Source organism: Filicampus tigris, chromosome 1, assembly GCF_054856515.1.
Source record: "Filicampus tigris isolate MCC_2025a chromosome 1, RoL_Ftig_1.0, whole genome shotgun sequence".
Classification (NCBI taxonomy): Eukaryota; Metazoa; Chordata; class Actinopteri; order Syngnathiformes; family Syngnathidae; genus Filicampus; species Filicampus tigris.
The window spans coordinates 6,711,342-6,732,500 of record NC_141217.1 but is presented as its reverse complement, the minus strand read 5'-3'; the positions used below and the strand labels follow the sequence as shown (position 1 = coordinate 6,732,500).

At 39.9% G+C, this 21,159-nt stretch overlaps 1 protein-coding gene across 5 annotated transcripts in view; it reads left to right on the top strand.

Annotated features, from left to right (window-relative positions):
• Nucleotides 1–21,159, top strand: part of nphp4 (nephronophthisis 4) — a 182,771-nt gene that overhangs the window by 94,739 nt on the left and 66,873 nt on the right. For all 5 annotated transcript variants that reach the window (XM_086049388.1, XM_086049379.1, XM_086049397.1 and 2 more), the window contains 3 exons: nucleotides 6,586–6,795; nucleotides 7,285–7,408; nucleotides 12,548–12,600. In XM_086049388.1, the coding sequence (XP_085905514.1) occupies nucleotides 6,586–6,795; nucleotides 7,285–7,408; nucleotides 12,548–12,600 (387 nt within the window). The remainder of the gene's footprint in view (nucleotides 1–6,585; nucleotides 6,796–7,284; nucleotides 7,409–12,547; nucleotides 12,601–21,159) is intronic.

Here is a 21,159-nt window from a genome sequence, read left to right as displayed (position 1 = left end):
TAGTAACGAATCAATCCAAGTTTCAGTAGGACGGCACGAGAATATGGGATTCTGTGACTTAACAAAATGGCGCATCTGAAAGAACCCGAAGAAGTGAGAGTTGGGTAAACTGAATTTCCTACAAAGCTCGGAGAAAAGACATAAAGGTCCCTTGTTCATAAAGGTCTTTGAGTTTCGCTATGCCTTTGTCAGACCAAGCCCGAAAGGTCACATCTGTACACGAGGGTGAAAATAGATGGTTGTTTACCATAGGTGCTAAGTCAGAGGCTTTATAGAGACCCAGGCTTTTCTGATCTGAATCCAAATTCTAATGGTGGCAATTACAACCGGACTAGAAGAAAGGTTAGAGATGGTCAAAGGGAGTGGGGAACAGACCAAAGAGTGAAGAGAGATTTTAGAAGACCCAGTTTCCATATCTACCCACAAGCGGCGTGTGCTATCGTCTTTGCTACCAATCCAATATTAACGTTTGTGAGTATTGCAGGTCCAATAGTAGTGCAACATATCGGGCATTGCAAGACCCCCCATCTTTGGGAAGCTGCAACACCTCCCTGCTAATATGTGGAGTTCTATTCCCCCAGACAAATGAGTTTATCAATTTATCGAGTGATCTGAAGAAGCCCTTCATAATGAGTACTGGTATATGCGTGAAATGATATCAAAATTTGGGCAGAATGACCATCTTAACCAAGTTTACCCGGCCTGCTAGGGATATTGGGAGACCAGCCCATCTATCAAAGTTAGATTTGCATTTCTCTACGGGGGGGGGGGGAATTTTTAGCAAAAAGGCGGTTCATTGAGTTGGCAATATGCACCCCCAAATACTTGAATCCATCTGAAGCATAATTGAAGGGAAAAAAAGACTGGGGTATAGGTTTGGCAGAGGTGTTAATAGGAAAAAGTTCACTTTTGTGAAAATTAAGTTTATAGCCCGAGTATAACCCAAACGTATGTAATATTCCGAGGACCACTGGAAGAGAGGCAGCCGGGTTGGACACATATAAAATGAGGTCATCAGCATATAATGACAATTTATGAACCCTACTAGCTCGGATAATGCCCTCAAACCTACCCTCCTGTCGCAACCAGATGGCCAAGGGTTCAATAGCAATGGCAAACAGGAAGGGAGACAGAGGACAGCGTTGTCTAGTTCCTCTGAAAAGTGGGAATAGGACAGGCCGGGGACCATTTGTAGAGGCAGAGGCTACTGGGCAAGTATAAAGCAGTCTAATCCATGATATAAATTGTGAAGTAAAAGTGGAACCATGTTTGTAGACAACGACGATATCAATGGCTTTGTAATAGGATAGAGGATGGTAATTACTCCCCGATTTTTTTTTTAAATTAAAAATAGTGCATCTCTTCCGCTGACTTAATTTTAAAATGTTTTATTAACCCATTAAAGCCTAAAGCGCCTGGTTCAACAGCTCCCCAAAACCTAAGGTCGTCTTTGGAATTACCCTTGAAAACTTCAAGTTTTCCCAGAAATTCAACACAAAGCTCAACGCTCCCGCGATCGATGGCGTCCGCCAATGTGACTCCAAAGAATTCCAGAACATCCTCTGCGGGCTCACGACACCGTCACGTGTATATTCTGATGCATTAAGAGAACAAAAATTTGATTAAAAAAAAGAAAATAACGTATATGCTCTCCAGGCTTTAAGGGTAGAAAGACGCAACAGCGCTAGGCTTTAAGGGTAGAAAGACGGTTATGCACTCCCAGACTTAATGGGTTAAAACAGTCAATAATGAACTCAGGTCTGTGTGAAAGTCACATGTCTAAGCTCTCAAACTCTTTGGAATTCTCTTTCTATTCTATCTGCTGTTGAATTTCCGGGAAAACATCAGGTTTTAGAGGGTGATTTCAAAGTTGACCTTAGGCTTTAGAGAGATGTTCAGCCAGGCGCCTTAGAGCTTAATGGGTTAATACCCAGCTGCTGTATATGTCAGAAATTTTGTTATAAGTATTCATGCATTCAGCGAAATCGGGAGTCATTCTATGCCTCATAGTTCTGAGATTTGGGGTTCAAATCCTGTTTCTGGCTTTCCTGCGTGGAGTTCGCATGTCCCAGTGCCCCTATTCCAAAAACAGAAATGTTAGGTTCATTTAAGACACTTAATTTTTGATTGATGTAAATGTGAGTGTGAATGCCTGTTTAAGTAGTATCTGCCCTGTGATGGGCTTGGTGACCAGTCTGGGATGCACCACTCCTCTTCTTTGCCTAGGGGTGAGTGGATGGAACCATGCATTGCTCGAGATAAGACAAAATAAAGGAAGAAAAACGATGTGCTGAATATGCACCTTTTTTGAGAATCAGTTGAATACATTTGGCGTAATCTTGCTAATTAAGAAACAAATGACCATAAAAAAAGCTTCTTGCTAGAGGTTGATTCCTTCGTATTACTTAGCTGGGATGGATATAACATTGATAAATCAAGCATTTTTTTTTAGGCTTGTAATGGCTTATATTGCCCATAATAGATAACAGAAACGCTTAAAGAGGGAGCCAAGTTAAAAACTTTCCTTAGAATATGTTCCGTGTGCCCGCAATAGTCTAAATTTGCTTTCGACTGAAAATGACATCACAGTGCCTAAGGACTCAGGTAACTCGGGTAAAACTCAGGTTTTCTCTGGTTGGTCATGTGACATTTGCAAGATGAGCCTTTTGGCACTGTGGTGCCATTTTCAGTTGACAGCAAGGGGTAGTGCAAGGCAAAATGGCCGCCCCCGAGAAAGATAAGAGCAGGTGGATTTTTATGCTTAATCAGTACCAGGTGTTTTCGGACCCTCTTTTACCCTACCTAACGTTTGAAAAAGATTGAAAAAATTATAAATAAATTCCTGGGATTGAATGGTTGGACTGTGAAAGGACATATGAATATATCTTTGGGATTGAATGAGTTCATTCATATCCACAAACGCAATATTAATCAGATTACCATGTTTAGATATAGCGGGGTTACATAGAACATATTATTGCAGAACATTTTTTACGAGACTTGTACTTTAAGCAATATTTTCATGTATTGACATTTGTGCTCGAAGGTTCATTGTTAAAAAAAGATAGTAGGTTGTCTGAAGCCAAACATCAAAATAACTAAGTGTAATAATTATAGTCAAGGCAGATTTATTCAAATAAGAACATTCCACAGAAAAGGCAACTCAGTGTACTTTGTACAACCAAAAGCACAACACCTAAACGCATTTAGAAATAAACAGCTAAACACATTCAAAGGCAAAGCAAATAAAACAAAGTAGCTTACAAGAACATACATTGACTTCAATTAAAACACATTTACACACACAAGATTGAAATGCATCCAAAGGAAAAGTAAATAAATAAAAGATTTATTTTAAATGTTTGAAATACCTTATCCAAAGGTATGGGGAAAGAAAGCATAGTTTTAACCTGGATTTAAAAGACTTCACTTCTATAAAGTTCTTCTCATCAGCTTGTCCAAACATTCTTATGTGGAGAGTTGATGTTATCTATTTGCGGATATGTAGTAGAGCAGCACATAAAGCACACATGCTGCCATCTACATATGTCTGGATCACCGAAGGCACCAGTGACTGCATGCCATTTAGGTATACATTTTTTTTTTATATATGACTGATAGCCTGCAGCTTATGATTATGGTTTTCATGTAAAGAAATGTTCTCAAGGGAATTGAAGGTTTTGAGTTAACCATTTTGGGTTTCCCTTTGTTTTGAACAATGTGGGATCCTTGTGTATTTTGCGCCTTGTGTATTCTACCTGTGATTGATTAAACTTGTATGAAGCTGACCACCTTATTAATCGATTCAGCAAAAGCCCTGAGTCCCCTGTGGAGGATTTAAAGCTTAAGACTCCCCCCCACACATACTTTTTCATTCTTTTTTTTTTTTTGTACTTTCCCCAGGATTTTTTTTATATACAAGTATAATGGGACAGACTGTAAATCATATTCATCCACAGCAAAGCTTTCCTTAAGTCTATGTGTGACCTAGATTCTCGGTTCCCTATACAGAGGATGAAAGCGAATGACTGTCGTTTAAAGAATTGTCTGCTGTGCTTATAAAGCCAATACTGTACAATGAAGTTTTATTGGAAACTCCACACAGCTTCTTTGCTACATGTCCGGAGAATGTGGAAATGAATAGAATTGCGCCAGCAAGGCATTCGATTGTTTGCACTTGAGGTTAGGGGCTAGAGGTGAACTGTTAAATCATCAAAATGTATGCATGCATGTCGACAACTGCATGCGCAGTGTTGTACCTCACAACCCTGATTGCAGCAATTTCCAAATTCCCCTTTTGCCTTTCACTTCTGAATGTGGGCTATAGGTTCATACTGTTAATTACAGCCAGACATGCAAACACAAGGCTGTGTCAGTCGAGATGTGTTAATGCAGCACTAGAATGTGTCACATTTTATTAACTACATGTTGATGATTGCATTAAATAGTTAAATGTGTGTGTGTGTGTGTGTTAGTTCAGGGTAAATATCAATTTGAAATAAACATCACTCATTTGCCCTTGCTGGAATGAAATTCTCAGGATTTTGCTGTTAAACTAAATTGTTCTTGACAAGTGAGGACACGCCTGACACATTTAATTCTTATCGTTACTCACAAAAGTAATAATGATTAGTTACACGAATATGATGAATACTTTCAATGGTGATAGTTTGTAAGCAGCGGCGCGGACACCCTGAATTTTTCGACACTGACTACTAGTTTGAGTACATATTGTGAAGTAAGAATTTGTTTTATTTTACCAAATTGCTACGGGAAGATAGCGGTTAAAATAGCTAAATTTCTATTTTGAATTGCCGCAAATGATGCGGCAAAGTCGCAAGTAACACCCCATCAAAGCACAGAAGCGTTCACAGAAATGGAAATCCATTTCCAGGTTCAAGCAAGGCAGACAGAGCTGCCAGCTGGACACCGCCGAGACATAAAGATACAGCATATAAATTACACATATTGTGTTTATTGATATTAACAACTTCATATGTGCCAAAGGATGCAATAGGGAAGCTTTTGGTAAAAATGTTTGCCTATGTGCCGCTCGCCGGGTCCGTTCACTGTCACCCCCCGGCATCCGAAGCGCTTCGGTGCCCCCCCCCCCATGCTGCTGCCCCCGAGGCAGGGGCCGCAGCCGTCGGACCGGTGCACAGCCGAGGCTCCGGACTGCGCTTTAGGACGACTGAGGGTGCCGACAAACCTCGAGTGGCAAGAAGTTGGAGTTTTTTTTACCACATGCTTCACTATTTTATTCATTAGTACTTACTGTATTGTACGTACTGTGTTTTTATGACGTGTGCAGCGGAGTTCCTTGCTGCATTACTTTCAGAAATGCGTTTGTCATCCAGTCAGATAGCTGTGACTTCGCCGCGTTGCTCAGCCTGCCTTTTAGAACCACCTCGGAGGGGGTTCTGAAAAGCGATTCCATTGTAACCATATGGCCTCGAAAGAGCATAATGGAAAATTGGCCACTCAAGGGCCGAGCAAGCCCGGCTCGGGTTGGAACTGGTACAGTGGAAAAATGGTTAATGTCTGCCTCAAAGCTCTGGGGTTCGAGGTTTCAAATATCAGCTCCAGCCTTCCAGGGTGGAGTGTGTGTTTTTCCCCCGTGCTAATGTGGGTTGATTCTGGGTACTTGTTCGGTTATTTGAAGACTCGAAATTGTCCATAGATTAATGTTAGTGTGAATGCTTGTTTGTCTTATACTTGTATGCCCTGACATTGACAGGTAACCAATGCTGGCTATACTCCGCCATTTGCCCTAAGTCAAGTTGAATAGGCTCCAGCCTCCAGCTCACCTGCGACCCTCAGGCTACATTTACACTACATTCCCAGCGGCCATTTTTACCCTGTGTTTTCAAGCTGTTTTCAAAGATGGGCCTGCTGAGTCCCAGAGGCTCAAAGGCGCGCAACATGTCAACTCGCAATTTACCAGGGATGACTTTATGTTCCCTCCTGGCTTGTCACATTCTGATGGGGTCACCTTCTGTAGTTTGCCCTGTTGGGTCAAGCATTTCTACAGGTGAAACGTGGAAGCGAGGCAGTTTTGGAGCTTTTTTTGGAGTCTCGTGAAGGTTCTCTGCCTGGTCCAGCTCCAGAGTCCGCATCAGCTGCTGATCAATAAATGTATTAAACAATATTACCGGTACATTTCAGTCAACAACTAATTCAGTAATCCATTTTTTGTACAGAGTGCAATGCTTCCTGTCGCATTACAGACTGCCGCTAATTTGTGATATGCCTTATTACATACTGTTTTTTTTCGGGTATTTTTCCATTCAAATTTGGCAGGCTAGTGAACAATACAATTCGGTGTGGTGTGTCAAATTTATTTCATTTACACTTTACAGGGACTTTAAGCTATATGGATGGTTAAAATATAGAGTTCTCAGTATAACAATTTAACTTATTGTTCAGCCAGCATGTCATCCGTGACAGCATTATTATCTTTCACACAGAATTTTGATAACCATGTGCCATTTATATCCTGAAGGTGTACTTAATGAAATTGAGAGTGAACTTATTCATTTCAGTGCCAGTAATATCCATGTTCCTTTGTCTTGTCCCATCACACAGCTGTCTGCCACGTCAACATCCCGGGCAGCCTTCCTGCAATGCCTCCGTTGGGCAATGTTGTGCCCATTCCAGGAGCAGACAAACTGGAAGGGGGAAGAGACACACCTGGTTCTGCAAGGGGGTTCAAAGCCAAACCCTCTCAGAGTCATGGTCTACAACTCAGCCATAACTCAGAGCGCCGCACCACTCTCAACTTCAGGCACAGTTCAGGTAACACACTATCATAAAAGAATGCTGAATAAAAATCCCAGAAAGTGAAGGTACAAGAGGCGTTGGAAGGCCTAGAATATAAAAGTACCGCTTCTGAGCTGTTTTTTTAAGCCACACAAGACTGACCAATCAGAGCGTTGGACAGAACAGAAGTCCAACACTTTGTTTAATACCGTGATGGTGCTTGGGCCCAACCACCTGCACAAGTGGCACGTGTATCCATAGAGGTTAAAGAGACAAGGGTGTTATTTTTTTTATGAACCCAACTAAGTGCCATCTCTGCAAAGCATTCATTCATTCATCATTTAAGTTTTATCTGTCAAAGATGAACAGGCATATATTTGTCTGCTCTAATCTACCTGTATTATTTGTGAATAATCTTACAAATTTTTTTATTTTTAAAAATGTTCCTACTGTTGTTTGCAGAGAGCACTTTATTTTACTCTTTTTTTGTACATTGTTTAACTGTTTGAAATGCTTACTTCTTAGGATATGGTCAAATTTCGGCTGTCCCCCAGTTCGGACAGAACAACATCCAGTCCAAAGACATCTCTGAGAACAAAGTTGGACGATGCATCACGACAGGGACGATCGTCTTCATCGCCCACTCAAAGTAAATGTCGCCTCACTTCTAGCAGATGTGTTTGAAATGTTTTCATTTATTTTGATTACATTGCTTAACCAATATAATTGAATTTCATTGCTTAACGACAAATGAAGTTGTGCAACAACACTTAAGTTGGCATGTCCTGTAAAACAGCATCCACTATGCAGCGTTGAGGATGAGCACAATCCATGACCGGGGCCCAAGGGAATTGCAGTCAAAGTGCAAGCACTTCGGCTGAACTTGATGTTGCCTTTCTCCCTCGCGCATGTTGGAGAGGTCAACTGTGGCTTACTGTATACACAGCAACTATTCAAAAGTCTCACCCTATTACAACTTGGAATTTGAATACCCGTTATTGAATTAAACCCATGGCCTGTTTCGTGAGTCTGTCATTGATGACATCTTGTATTTTATCAAAAGAACTCTGGGGTGGGCAATTAATTTTCCTTTGGTGCCCGGTGGGAACTGGAGCTGTTGCCTCGGGCCACACCAGCATGCTAACCTCAAGTGTGTGCCGTATCAATTTTATGTATTTGCAGAAAGCATTAAATTGTTGTGTTTTGATAATCTGCTGCATATGTAGAAAAGGTTGGTAAATGTAAACATAAATGTTATTTGGTTAGAGAAAAAAGTTATAAACAGTCATTATATTAACATTACATCACTATTTAGTCAAGATTCACCCCCAAAAAAAGAAGCCTAATGTAGTGTGCATAATCCTTTTTTCTAGATTCTTAAAGTCTCCTGACAATATAAGTGCAAACAACTAACACATATTAGGAGTTCAAAGTTGAGACTGATTACAAGGGCAAATTCCCCTTACCTCCGCATTGCTGGAAATGAGGATTTTGCTAACATTAAGACCACTTTTGGCTTCATTGAGATTTGATTTTTGGGAAAGTTAATGAAGTAATTAAGTAAGTAAGTAACTACGGTGGTAGTTCAGTACATCTAATTTATCTATTTTGTTATCTAATGTAATTTCCACTAACCTAATCAAATAAACTTGATGCAGTGGTGGTTAACTTTGTGGCCTTTGTGTTGTATTGGAAGATCAGTAAAGCTAAAACTAAAGGACCCAGATTCACTCCAAATCACCCGTGGCGACTTTAACAGAACAACTTAACCATGAACTTTCTAGATTTAAGTACCACATTGATTGTATCTCCAGGGAAGGCAACATTTTGGATCACTGCAATACAACACTAAAAGACTCATAGCATTCCATGCCATGCAGCTTTGGGTTTGTCTGGTCACTGTTAAATCCACTCACTGCATCGCCAACATACAAACACACACTTAAATGTGAGAAACTTGCAGTGAAAATAGTGAAGGAGTGACCAATGAAGCAAAGCTGGCACTACAGGATTGTTTGGACTACTCTGAATGGAGTGTCTGAAACTTCAGCTGACAACTTGGACACATACCCGAGCACTGTAACATGGAGTGTCTCCCTCCTGCCTGAAAGTCTGTGCTGACCAGTTTGCTCCAGTCTTCACACTCCACCATTGTCCCAGTCTCCAAGAAACCTGCAATGTGGGGACTGAATGACTACAGGCATGTCACTCTGACATCTGTGCTCATGAAATCCTTTGAACACCTTGAGCTGGACCACCTAAAGACCCTCCCCCTGCATTTTTCCTACCGAGCAAACAGGTCGGTAAATGTCAGCACGGGGGTGCCCTTCATCCTGGAATACCTCAACGGCGCTGGGAACTACCTGAGGATCTGGTTGGTGAATGTCAGATTTACGTTCAACACCATCATCCAGGAACTCCTCTCTCTGAAGCTTCTCCAGCTCAGCGTGTCTTCTGCTATTAACCAGAGGTTCTACAGCTTCCTCACAGACAGGACACAGAGGGGACAGCATCATCAATATGCACTATCAACATTAGTCCCGTGTTCATCCATCACAGTGCTGTCACAAAAGAGGACACAATCCGACTTCAACACACAGGACTGCACAATTTTTTTTTTTAAAAAGCATCCGTACCCTCCTACTCACTCACTGCAAGATCCAAGACAAGGGCAAGTAAAATTCTCTCAGACCCTCCACATCCGGGTCATCACCTCTTCCGGCTCCTTCTCTCAGATTGGCGCTATCTATGCACACTAAAACTAGCAGACAGCCCATTAACGTCTTCCGTCTTGCCATCACCTTCCTAAACAGTTGACTCAAAATCTCATAGCTGCATTTTGCAAATATTGCCAATTTTGTACATACCTGACAGTAGTGCAATATTGCAATATTTATTCATATTTGTATAACTGTTTGATCAATATTCCACACCACTGGACACTTTAAAGTGCTCAAGGACTTTCCGCATCATTGCAAATTCATCGTCATATCACATTTACTGCACTACTGGTCACTTTAAACCAGGGGTAGGCAACCTTTAACACTTAAAGAGCCTTTTCGACCTGGTTTCCATGGAAAAGAAAACACTGGGAGCCGCAAACAGTTTTTGACATCTGAAACGTAGATGTTAGTTATAATCTTTACACTTGTAAAATAGTGTGTTGCTTATGAAATCCATTGTAGTCCATCCATGATTCAGAAAATTAAATTTGAGTTGAGTTGAAGGTCTCTTTCAAATGAATTAAAAAGCTGAACTTAAATGATCCATCTCCCAAACAAAAATGCCTGAATTTAAAAATAGAGTGGAAACAAGAGCACTATTTCACTGAACAATGAAAATAAATATTTGCAAAATAACCGCCTGAATATTTATTTTACCTGGTTAAAGGAACTTCTGCTCCTGAACCTCTGCGCACAGTGTCCTCAAATCAGGGATGTAAGAAGTCACTTTCATCTTTATGCAGGACTGTACGCTGCCATCTTTTTTTTTTAAAAATCAGATTTTCGTGTGTAACCGTTCATATTACATAAATGTCACGTCAGTCTCTTTCATGTGTGAGTGAACATATGCATCCCTAAAGTGACTCTCATGCGTAGAAGAGGTGACGTCACACATGATGTAGTGTTTACAGAAGTAAATGTGGTCCAGCGTGTCGGGGCATTTCCACTGTGGAGCAATTCGGTCAGAGGTAGAAATACAGCATTTGGGGGAAATGATGAGGCAAGGCTTTTTGATCTCATTTCATGGAGACGTCCGTAAAACTGCGAGTAAATAATGAGCCGATCGAGCCGTGGCTGAATTACTACTATCACCATAAATGTCCACTTTATTGCTTCATGTTTCAAGTTGGATTAAATTAAAGTCAAATATAATGTCAATACTGTTACTCAAAACAACTGCAGAGTCGCTGTCAGCACTGATCCTTCCGCCTGCGCGGAGCGCATTGTGGGCTCGGATGACGTCATGTCGGATGTGTGCGACCTGGCGGGTCAGACTGCGGTCACATTGCAAAAAATCAGATATTTATCCAATCTAGGAGCACATATGAAAGTGGCCAAAAACTATGACTTAGTAAGAAGACATGATACACGTTTTTGAGACAAATAACATACACTTCAATCGGACACTTATCATTTATTTTCCCAAGCCACGCAGAGCTGCAACATAAAACTGAAAGAGCCGCATGTGGCTCCGGAGCCGCAGTTTGCCGACCCCTCCTTTCAAACTGTGAAAATTCTCATCTGCACTACTGTCATTGCATTGTAATTATTGCACTTGATGACTCTCCACATCACTTGCACAGCTGTCATCATTCATTACTACAGAACTAATTGTACATTATGTAAAGACTCAATACTTATGTCATGTCCGAAATGTTCTTTTTGTTGTAGTTGCTTGTTACTGCAATACAAGACTGGCTCATACTACCAGAGAGAAATTCCTTGTGTGTTTTACATACTTGTCCAATAAAGATGATTCTGATTCTTATTTTGAAAACACGTGATACCTCATTTATTTAATACAACACTTTCAGTTTCAATCATACTACAGTTTTGATTTCCCCCAACCAATCACTAAAACTGTGTACTTCTTAATGTTTCTGTTTAAATATGTAATTACTATTTCTTAATAAATATAATATTCTAGATTGCTATTTTTCTCATTAAAATACACAGTACAACATTATTACTTTTTTTTTGGAAGGCTGGAACAGATTCATGGAACTTTTATTCATTTCACTGGAGAAAGATAATTTGAGATACACATATTTTGATATTACACAAGCATGGTTATGAAGCAAATGACACTCATATCTCAAGGCCCTACTATAGTGAGAATTAAAGACATCTATGCTTCAACATAGCTTCTTGCACACATATCTGAGCTTGCATTAGCCTTGCTGTAGCTCATTAGTCAAGAAGAAATTAACAGTCCATCTTGATGAGGTAAAACATATTCCCCACTGGCAAGTAAAACAGTGAAACGTGAACATCATAAACCAAAATGTCTGCCCATGAGAAGTAATGCAAGAGCAAGTAAACCAAGATGTCTGCAGATGAGAGGTAATGCAAGAGCAAGTTTGTGACAGAGAGCCAGCATAGCTTTGTGTGCATGTTGTCTGAACAGATGGGAGCTACAGTGAGACACCCCAGGCAGACCAAGCAATTTCCAAAAGATCAGTCGAGCTCCAGCACGGAGCGCGACAAAGAGTAGGAGGAAGGACAAAGAGATGCTGGGAAACCTTTCGTTTCTGAATTACCATGGCGACCAACCAAATACCTCAGGAACAATCATCAAAATGGAACTCTTTCTCCATGTGGATACATTTGCTACTAGGTTTAAATATCGTTGGTATGGTCTTTGGTAATAAGTGCATCTTCTATGCAAACCACAACTCACATTAGCACAATACTCGGAATGTAGTGTTTTGGCATATGCTCATTCAGGTTTCTTTGAGTTATTTCAAGTCTCTACCATCCCTCACTCTTTCTGTATTCAACCAGTGTTTTTTTTGTGCACACCCACAACCAAGATCTCATGACCTCGAACAACAAATCTTTTTGTGAGTGCTGAGGGAACATGGTTACTATTGTTTTGTCCACTATGTTATTTTAACTTAGTGTCAGTGACGCAAGATTGCACAATTCATTTTTATACATTTCTTTCTCCAAGGCATGACCTCCTTGCGGAGGTCAAGATGTGAGTTCAAGTGACAGATGATTTCATTTTACATGGTCACTGTTTACTTTATGATTCAACAACTTTTTGTGCATATATTTTGCAGGTCAGAATGACATCCAAGCAGTTTCATCTCCGGAATCACCGCGGGGCCCTAAGGTAAGAGATGTTGAGGTCTTTCTTCTTCTTTCTTTCTTTAATCTTTAACTCATTTGATGCCAAAACGTAAAAATACGTTTGCAGAATCGTTGTTCATGGATGCCATAACGTATTCATACGTTTTCAGTGTTTATTTTTTTAAATTTTATTTTAAACTATAATAAAGGGCTTTGCTCAGATCCATGGATGCCGTAACGTATGCATACGTTTTCAGTTTTTTTTTCACATTTATTTTAAACTAGAATAAAGGGCTTTGCGCAGGTCCTCAGCAAGGATCAAGGCTTTCGGAATGCATTCAGTTTGAAAAATCACCACTAGATGGCAGGAGTGGCCAGATTTTCACAACGGCCAGGTCCACCCATGGGACAACCCACTTTTTATATGCAGCACTTGAGTGTTTGTGTATGCTCCACGGCAACACGGAACCACTCTGCTTCTGCAACAGAGTTCTTTCAATCAAAGAAAGGTGACATAGTCCCATCGTCAATGTGGTTTTAAAGGAAAAGGATGATGTAACGTGCACGAGATCGTGGTGACCGCCTTACGTGTGGAAAATTGAATAGAATTTCCCAGAAAAATGATTGAGTGTCAATGTACAGTCAGACAGGAGAGAAGTGACCACCCCCTTTAGAGGCATCAATGTGAACATGCACAGTGCAGTGTTTATCTTGCAATAAACTGTTATTTTATGATCAAATGCGCCATTTTTTGTGTTCTTTATGATACAATACAATTTTACTTATATGGCACATTTCAAAACAGCTACAGCTGTAACAAAGCACTTTACATACAACAACAAAATAGCCATTATACAACAAGTGAAATCAATAAATTAACACAAAACACTTATATACAATAGACACCGGAAAACAGCCGAAAATTTGTCAGTCTTAGATAGGATCAAAGGCCAGAGAATAGAAATGTGTCTTCAAACGAGTTTTAAAAATGCAAAAAGATGGGGTTTGCCTAACAACCAATGGAAGGTCATTCTAAAGGGAAGGACCAGCAACAGAAAAGGCCCGATCCCCTTCTGAAGCACCGCTTAGTCTTCGGCACCTCGAGCAGCACCTGGTCCGCAGACCTAAGGCTGCGGGAAGGTGCGTAGAAGTGGAGGAGCTCGGAGAGGTATGCCGGGACGAGGCCAATTAATGATTTAAAAACAAATACAAGAATCTTAAATTGAACCCAAAAACGCACTGGGAGCCAGTGAAGGGAGGCCAGAATTGGTCTTATGTGCTCCATCTTGCGAGCTCCAGTTGGACCATCTGGAGACGCTTGAGGGAGGACTGGCCGACTCCAAAATAATCTACATTACGGTAATCTAGCCGAGATGTAAAAAAGGCACGGATGACTGTTTCTAAGTGTTGATGAGAAAGGAGGGGCTTTACCTTAGCCAGCTGTCTAAGATGAAAGAAGCTGGACCTTACAACAGCGCTGACTTGCTGGTCCAATTTAAGATCACGTCCATTTTAAAACCCATGTTTGAGACTGTTGGCTTTAGATATTAAGCCAGGGGGCCCAGGTCACACAGGGTGGGATGGACACGAGCCACTGGGAGCGAAACACCATAACTTTTGTTTTCTTTTTGTTGATATTTAAGAAATTTAGTAATATCCAGGTAGAGGTGGGCGATATATATCATCATCCATATCATCATCAATCTTGCTTTCACGATGTTATCGAGTATTAATACTGCCTCTAAAAGCATAACGACTCAAGTCAGTCGACGGCCGCAAAGTATGAGGACATGCTGAAAATCAGGGTGCATTGACGGCAGAAGTTTTGTTATTCAACTTTATTCTGAATACGGTGGCCAATGTATGAGAACGGGTGTTGTCATGACGACGTCTTTTGTTTCTCTTGCTGGGTGACACTTCGTCACACGTCACATATCAAATACTACATTTTTTCTCATTCTGATTGCTGTAGTTAACACCTTATTCTAACTCTGATTGCTCTCGTAGTTGGCAGTGGTACACCAGTACTTAATACAGCTCAAAATGTCACATCATGGAATAACAGCAGAGACATTTAAATGACAATATTCCCAAAAATCAATGTAAGTCTATACATATTTTTTTTGTTCTTTATTGTTAAATATTGTCCTAGAATATCATTATGTTTTGCAAAAACTGTATATAGCCATTTAAAAGAGATGTTGTTCACAAACGCTGTCTATCCACAATTGGTCTGTGAAGCAAGTGCAGATTTCAAATATTTTTTGTATAATATCGTCAAATTATCGTTATCGAGTTTTCTGAAAAAATCTAGAGATTTTTTTTTTTTTTTTAGCCTATATCGCCCACCCCTACATCCAGGCTTTGATGTCCTCTGGACAGAACAAAAGTGGTTTTAAGGAGAAAGCGTCTCATTCGCTCAGCGGGAAATAGATTTGACAGTCAAATATTGTATTGTATTGCACCCGCATAGCAGTGGAAGGAAATGCCATGTTTTCAACGGATGGAACCCAGGGGCAGCAAATACAAAGAGAACTGCAAGGGCCCCAAAATAGAACTCTGTGGAGCACCATATGGTAGAGGGGCAGAGCGGGACTCAGCTGAACCTAGGCTAACAGAAAATGTCTTGCCAGCCACACAGGATCTTAACACTTCTCGAACGCTTCCACTAATTCCCACTTGGTGTGAAAACGAGTCAAAAGAATACTATGATCTACCGTATCGAATTCTGCAGTCAAATCCAATAAAACAAGACATCCATTGTCTCCAGTGTCATTTGCCAGGGGGGCGTCATTAAAAACACGTAACAGGGCTGACTCTGTGCTATGCATCTTCTTGAAATCTGACTGGAAAACCTCCATGACATTATGTTCATCCAATAAATATTTTAACTGTGAATGCACCACTTTTTCCAAAATTTTAGGGATAAAAGGCATCTTGGGATTGGGTCTAAAATTTGACAGCACATCTTGATCAAGGCCAGGTTTCTTTTTAAGCAGGGATTGCACGACAGCATGATTAAAGTGTCGGGGGACTACACCAGAAGACAGGCTGCTGTTGACAAAACCGATTCACCAATACTCAGGAGTACAATAAAGCATTGTTTGAATATTTGAGGTATCACAAATGCAAAAAAACAGCAGCGAAGTGAAAGTTCTGCTTGTAATGTGTCCTTTCACATAAAGCTCTTTTTCTCAGAATCTTTCTTGAAACGAGTATTTTCAAGAAACTTACTGCTGTTTACTAAAAAATGTTAAAGCGTAGAAACATACTTTTTTCTGATGAAAGAAGAGGATCAAAGCTTTCTTTTGGCAGATCCCATGCTTATATAGATACAGAACTAAATTTTCTGTCGACCTTTCTGTATAAAAATTAGTCAAAATAGTCATAATAAATGGCTGACACCGGCGCTTCCCATTTGAGAACATCATCTGGCACTGAATGAGTTAATCATCCATCCATTCATTATCCAAACAGCTTCTCTTCACAAGAGTTGCGGTGGGTTAATCATGTTTTTCTGCTTTTGGCAGAAATGGTCTTTGCACTATATTATGTTTTACTAATATTTTTATTTTCCAACATCAAGTGATTGTGGGTACATGTACATCTTCTGTTGACATCCCTCTGGCCACTGACAGGTTCAGGGCCTCCTTTAAAAGACTGTAAACTGATATCATGGATTTGTTTAGAAATACATGTTACAATACGTGTTAAACTCAAATGGACAGATAACCATTCTCTCTCTCTCCCTCGCTCTCTCCCTCCCTCTCATATATATATATATATATATATATATATATATATATATATATATATATATATATATATATATATACTGTGTATTGTATATATGCATATATATATATATATATATTGTGTATATATATATATACTGTGTATTGTGTATATGCATATATATATATATATATATATTGTGTATATATATATATATATACTGTGTATTGTATATATGCATATATGTGTATATATATGTGTATATATATATATATATATATATATATATATATATATATATATATATAGTATTTATGTGTGTGTGTGTATATATACAGTATATATATATATATATATATAAATGACAAGACATGATATTTTCTAGTTATATAAATATAAAAACACATGTCCATTTTTGAAATGTTTGCATTAATGGGATTTCCGTGTTACGGACATCCGAAAATGACAAAAATGGATATAGGGTGTTTTTCACAGGACAGCTAGGATATGAATGAATGTATGTATGTATGTATATTGATGTATAATATATTTTTGGGGGTGAAAAAGTATGTGCTTTTTTTTGGGCTGCTACATTTGCGACGTAATGATTCTGTTCACCGACAAGACATTTGAATCATGGTAAAACCAGTGGCCGACAGTTGGCTACTCATGAAAACCGGTTGCCAAACTCCACACAAGGTAGTTCAGTTGGTTTCAGTTGTGTCACTCAGTGTGCGGCAAGGCTTAGTCGCTGCTCTATACATGACAAGACATGACATTTTCTAGTTTTCACATTCACACTGACAATATCTGATTCCAAAGCAAACTTCATTAGCCCATGCCCAGTGTATGGGTTTTTTTTCCAGTAAGAGGAGAAGGGGGAGCTCCTTCTTTTATCTGTGGCATGGCGTAAATGAAGCAGCTACATTCGTAGCCCGTGATCAAACTCACATGAGACTCAAGGGGCAAAACCACATTTCATTTTAGGACTGAATGTAGCATCAGTCCTATACCTCCATCCATTTTCTATACCACTTATCCTCATTAGGATCCAGGCTGAATGGATGGAAATGGATAAGAATTAAGTGATTTCGACTCCATTTAATGAAAGTCCTTATTGATCCGATTCCTTATCAGTTCGCTTATCCATTCTAATTTGCTGAGCTAATTGAATAATGCTAATTATTTGATGTCATTATGTGATATGTTAATAGAAAGATTCTCAAAAAGAACATTTTCAATTCTAGTCTCTAGCCTTGGGTGAGGTGAAGCCTATCTCAGCTGACTTGAGACGAGAGAGGCAGGGTAGACCCTGGACAAAAGTACCCAAAGCTAGTTGCCAGCCAATTGCACAGCACAAATAGACAAGACGACCATTCACACTCAGATTCACACGTAAGGGCAATATAGAGTAAGAAGTATGTTTTTGAAATGTGGGAGGGAGCTGTAGTACCCAGAGAAACCCCACGCAATCACTGGGAGAACATGTAAACTCCACAGGAAGCCCACAACCCAGTTTCGACCCCTGGACTTCAGAACTATGAACCTGATATCATAACCACTTGGTCACCTTGCCGCCGTCCAATACAATACATAAAAAAGTAAATACAGCAAAAAAGTTGGGAGAAGACATCAATTAAAACCATTCTTTAAAAATTTGTTTTTAAGTGTGATATACAGTGGGTATGGAACATATTCAGACCCCTTGAAATTTTTCATTGCAGCCATTTACCAATATCCCCAAAGTTCCAGCTGTGTTTAATTAAACTGATTGGACTTGATGAGAAAAGGCACTCACCTCTCTATATAAGACCTTACGGCTCACAGTGCTCTTCCAGGGTGCTCAGGACCTCAGACTGGGCCGAAGGTTCACCTTTCAATCGGACAATGACCCGAAGCACACAGCCAAAATAACAAAGGAGTGGCTTCAGTACAACTCTTGTGACAGTTCTTGACTGGCCCAGCCAGAGCTCTGACCTAAGCCCGATTGAGCATCTCTGTAGAGACCTGAAAATGGTAGAGGTGTGAATACTTATGACCATATGCATATGATATTTCAGTTTTTCTTTTTGAATAAATTTGCAGAAATGTCTACATTTCTGTTTTTTTTCTGTCAAGATGGGGTGCTGAGTGCACATTAATGAGAAATAAAATGGACTTTGTTGATTTTGGCAAATGGATGCAATGACACAGAAAGTGGAAAAAGGGGTCTGAATGCTTTCCATACCCACTGTACAAGCCGTCCATTCGAGACTCCACTTCTGCTCTTCTATCCTACAGCGTCGGGATCTCACTTGCAGCATTAGAATAAATGGGTCATATTTTTTCATACCTACTTTTGCTGCCTATTGTTATTAGTTTGAGTAGCATCACTTGATCAGTTCTCTTCTAACATGTTATGCTATAAAATAAATAAAAGCATATATCAGTCCTGCTGCCATTATATTAGATCGATATTGGCATCAGATAGTACTCTAGGCTGCAATATAATTATCGTATCAGAAGTGAAAAGGTTGTATCGGGACGCCCCTGCTTTATGGCGCTCAATATTGTGGCCAAGGGGCAGCATATAAATGGAAAATAAAATTGGGCCCAAAACTGAACTGTGTGGTACACCACCAGCAAGGGTAGAAGTGGCTGAGGAGTGGTTGCCTATGGTGACCCCAGTTCGCTCCAACCAATTTAGTGCAGCGTCTCTGATCCCCACCTGGTGTTTTAAGCCTATCAACTAAAATAGTGTGGTCAATTGCATCAATCGTTCTGTAAATGCAGTAAATATCACATTTTTCAACATGTAGGGCATACAACCCGGTGCAATTTATATATCATTTTTTTCATTATTTTTTTAACAATAGAGTGAATGCATCTTATTTAAAGGTGCGTCTTATAGTCCTGAATATATGGCACTACTTTCAATCTTTATTGTAGAGTGGTATTGTAGGGGTGTGTAACAGTGAGTAGAGTGTTTGCTTACATTTTCACAGTATAACTTGAGAGCATGTGTCAGATGTTTTATGAGCCGACTAATGACTGAAGTGCATATGTCTCTGTGTATAGCTCCTACATTTATATGAAAGACTGAGTAAATAAGGGTATGAAGCCTAAGTCATTATTGCTGAAGCTGCTCTGAGTGCACACTGTAAATCAATTTGGCTATGTATGCATCTATCATTTTAATGGCACTCCAAGTCTTTGCATGCAGAGATGAAATGGGAATCAATGTGTGAAGCCGTGCCATTGCTTTTGGCACCCTAAAATTCATCTTGACTAGTTGTGCAGCAGTAGTCACAAATGCACTCTTTGTTTCCCATCCCTCTGCTTTCAAAGATACAGCTATAAAAATAAGTGTTTCAACCAACTAAACCCATTTCCCTTTCCTGTTCAACAAATTTCTCTTTCCTTGTCAACATGGCTGTCAAGTGCTGATTAATCAATCGCATCCTTTTCTGGGATGGCGAGCATAAACAATCCTTTCCCTCCGACTTTGTTGGCAGCCATTGTTTGATCTGACAACTTTCTCTTGCTTGCATACATTATTGATTTCTGGCCCTCTGTTTGCTGCTGTGCAGAATGCTAATTACGCTGTGGTATTTATAGCCAACGTTTGGGTGAGCCATTGACTCTGTCCATGTTGATGACGATATCTTGCATCGGGCTGTGAATGTGTTTCATGGTCATGCTTGTATTCCGTTAACCCAAGTGCTTGTGTAGTCCCCAAGCCAGGGCGAGGTTGTGTTGCACTTGGTTGCGGGCACTGGCTGATCTGGGAGCTGCTACTGTCTCAGTCACAACTCATTTTTGCTGATGTCTTTAATGATGAATAGTTACACTCCATTTTTATCTCGGATACCTTGACAAAAGTCTTGTTTTGACTCATTTCTATTTTAGCACTGCAAGCATTCATTGCTTTGTGCAGGCACTCCTGTCATTGCACTTCAGTGTCAAGATGCAAGTATGATGCAAATATATTCATAACAATGCCCGTCTGTCTGTCTGTGACTGTCTGGCCATCCATCCATCTTCCCGATAGTTAACAGGGACAATGTTATGGTTGACCATCTTTATGATGATGGTGATGGTTCAGTCCAAGGTTCTGTGTGCCTTTGGAGGCTCATTTTCTTGTCAAATTCCAAATGATTCAACTATTGTCGCATGCAAATTGCAAGGTAGCCCTGTATTCATTTTCTTTCCAGACCACCGATAGTGACTGTTCAACAGAGATTAATGAAACTGCATTGTGGTATGAATGTCAGGTGCATTATCTTAGAAAGGAAGTCTTTCTATTGCTCTACTGCCAGACCCTGTAGAATTGGCTTCCCTAAGATGCAGAGATGTAATTAGTTACACCTGTTTCCTTGAAACGAGAGCAAGGCCGTGATTACTTTCCTGCTCTACTACCATTTTTGTAGGATTGTAAAAGTCAGAAGCCATTTTGTTTCAACATTTGTTGAAAGCATTTGCAAGAAGTGTTTAATTATTCCCTGGGGAGTTGTCCTGGCTTCTGTCAAGCTACAGTTTATTTTTTGCTCCACCACATTAGACGTAGTATCATTACTGCCATCACAAATATTTTATGTGGATGAAAAGCAGCCTTGACTTTTCAAATCTGTGGAACACCCGCGATTCATTTTGCATGCAGGTGGATTGGGAAGCAATATTCCCTAGAATTTTCGTATGTTTATGTGGTACAGTGCTTGAGATGCAGTACTTTCTTAGCGTTCAGTATGGTTATGTTGTCCTCATCCCTTGGCCTAAGGATAACCCAAGAGCAATCTCAACTATAAAGAAAACTCAACAAGAGTATTGAAAAATAAAAACAATTTCACCCAGTGGCATAGTTCAGTTCATCTTAAAATGGTAGTTTGAA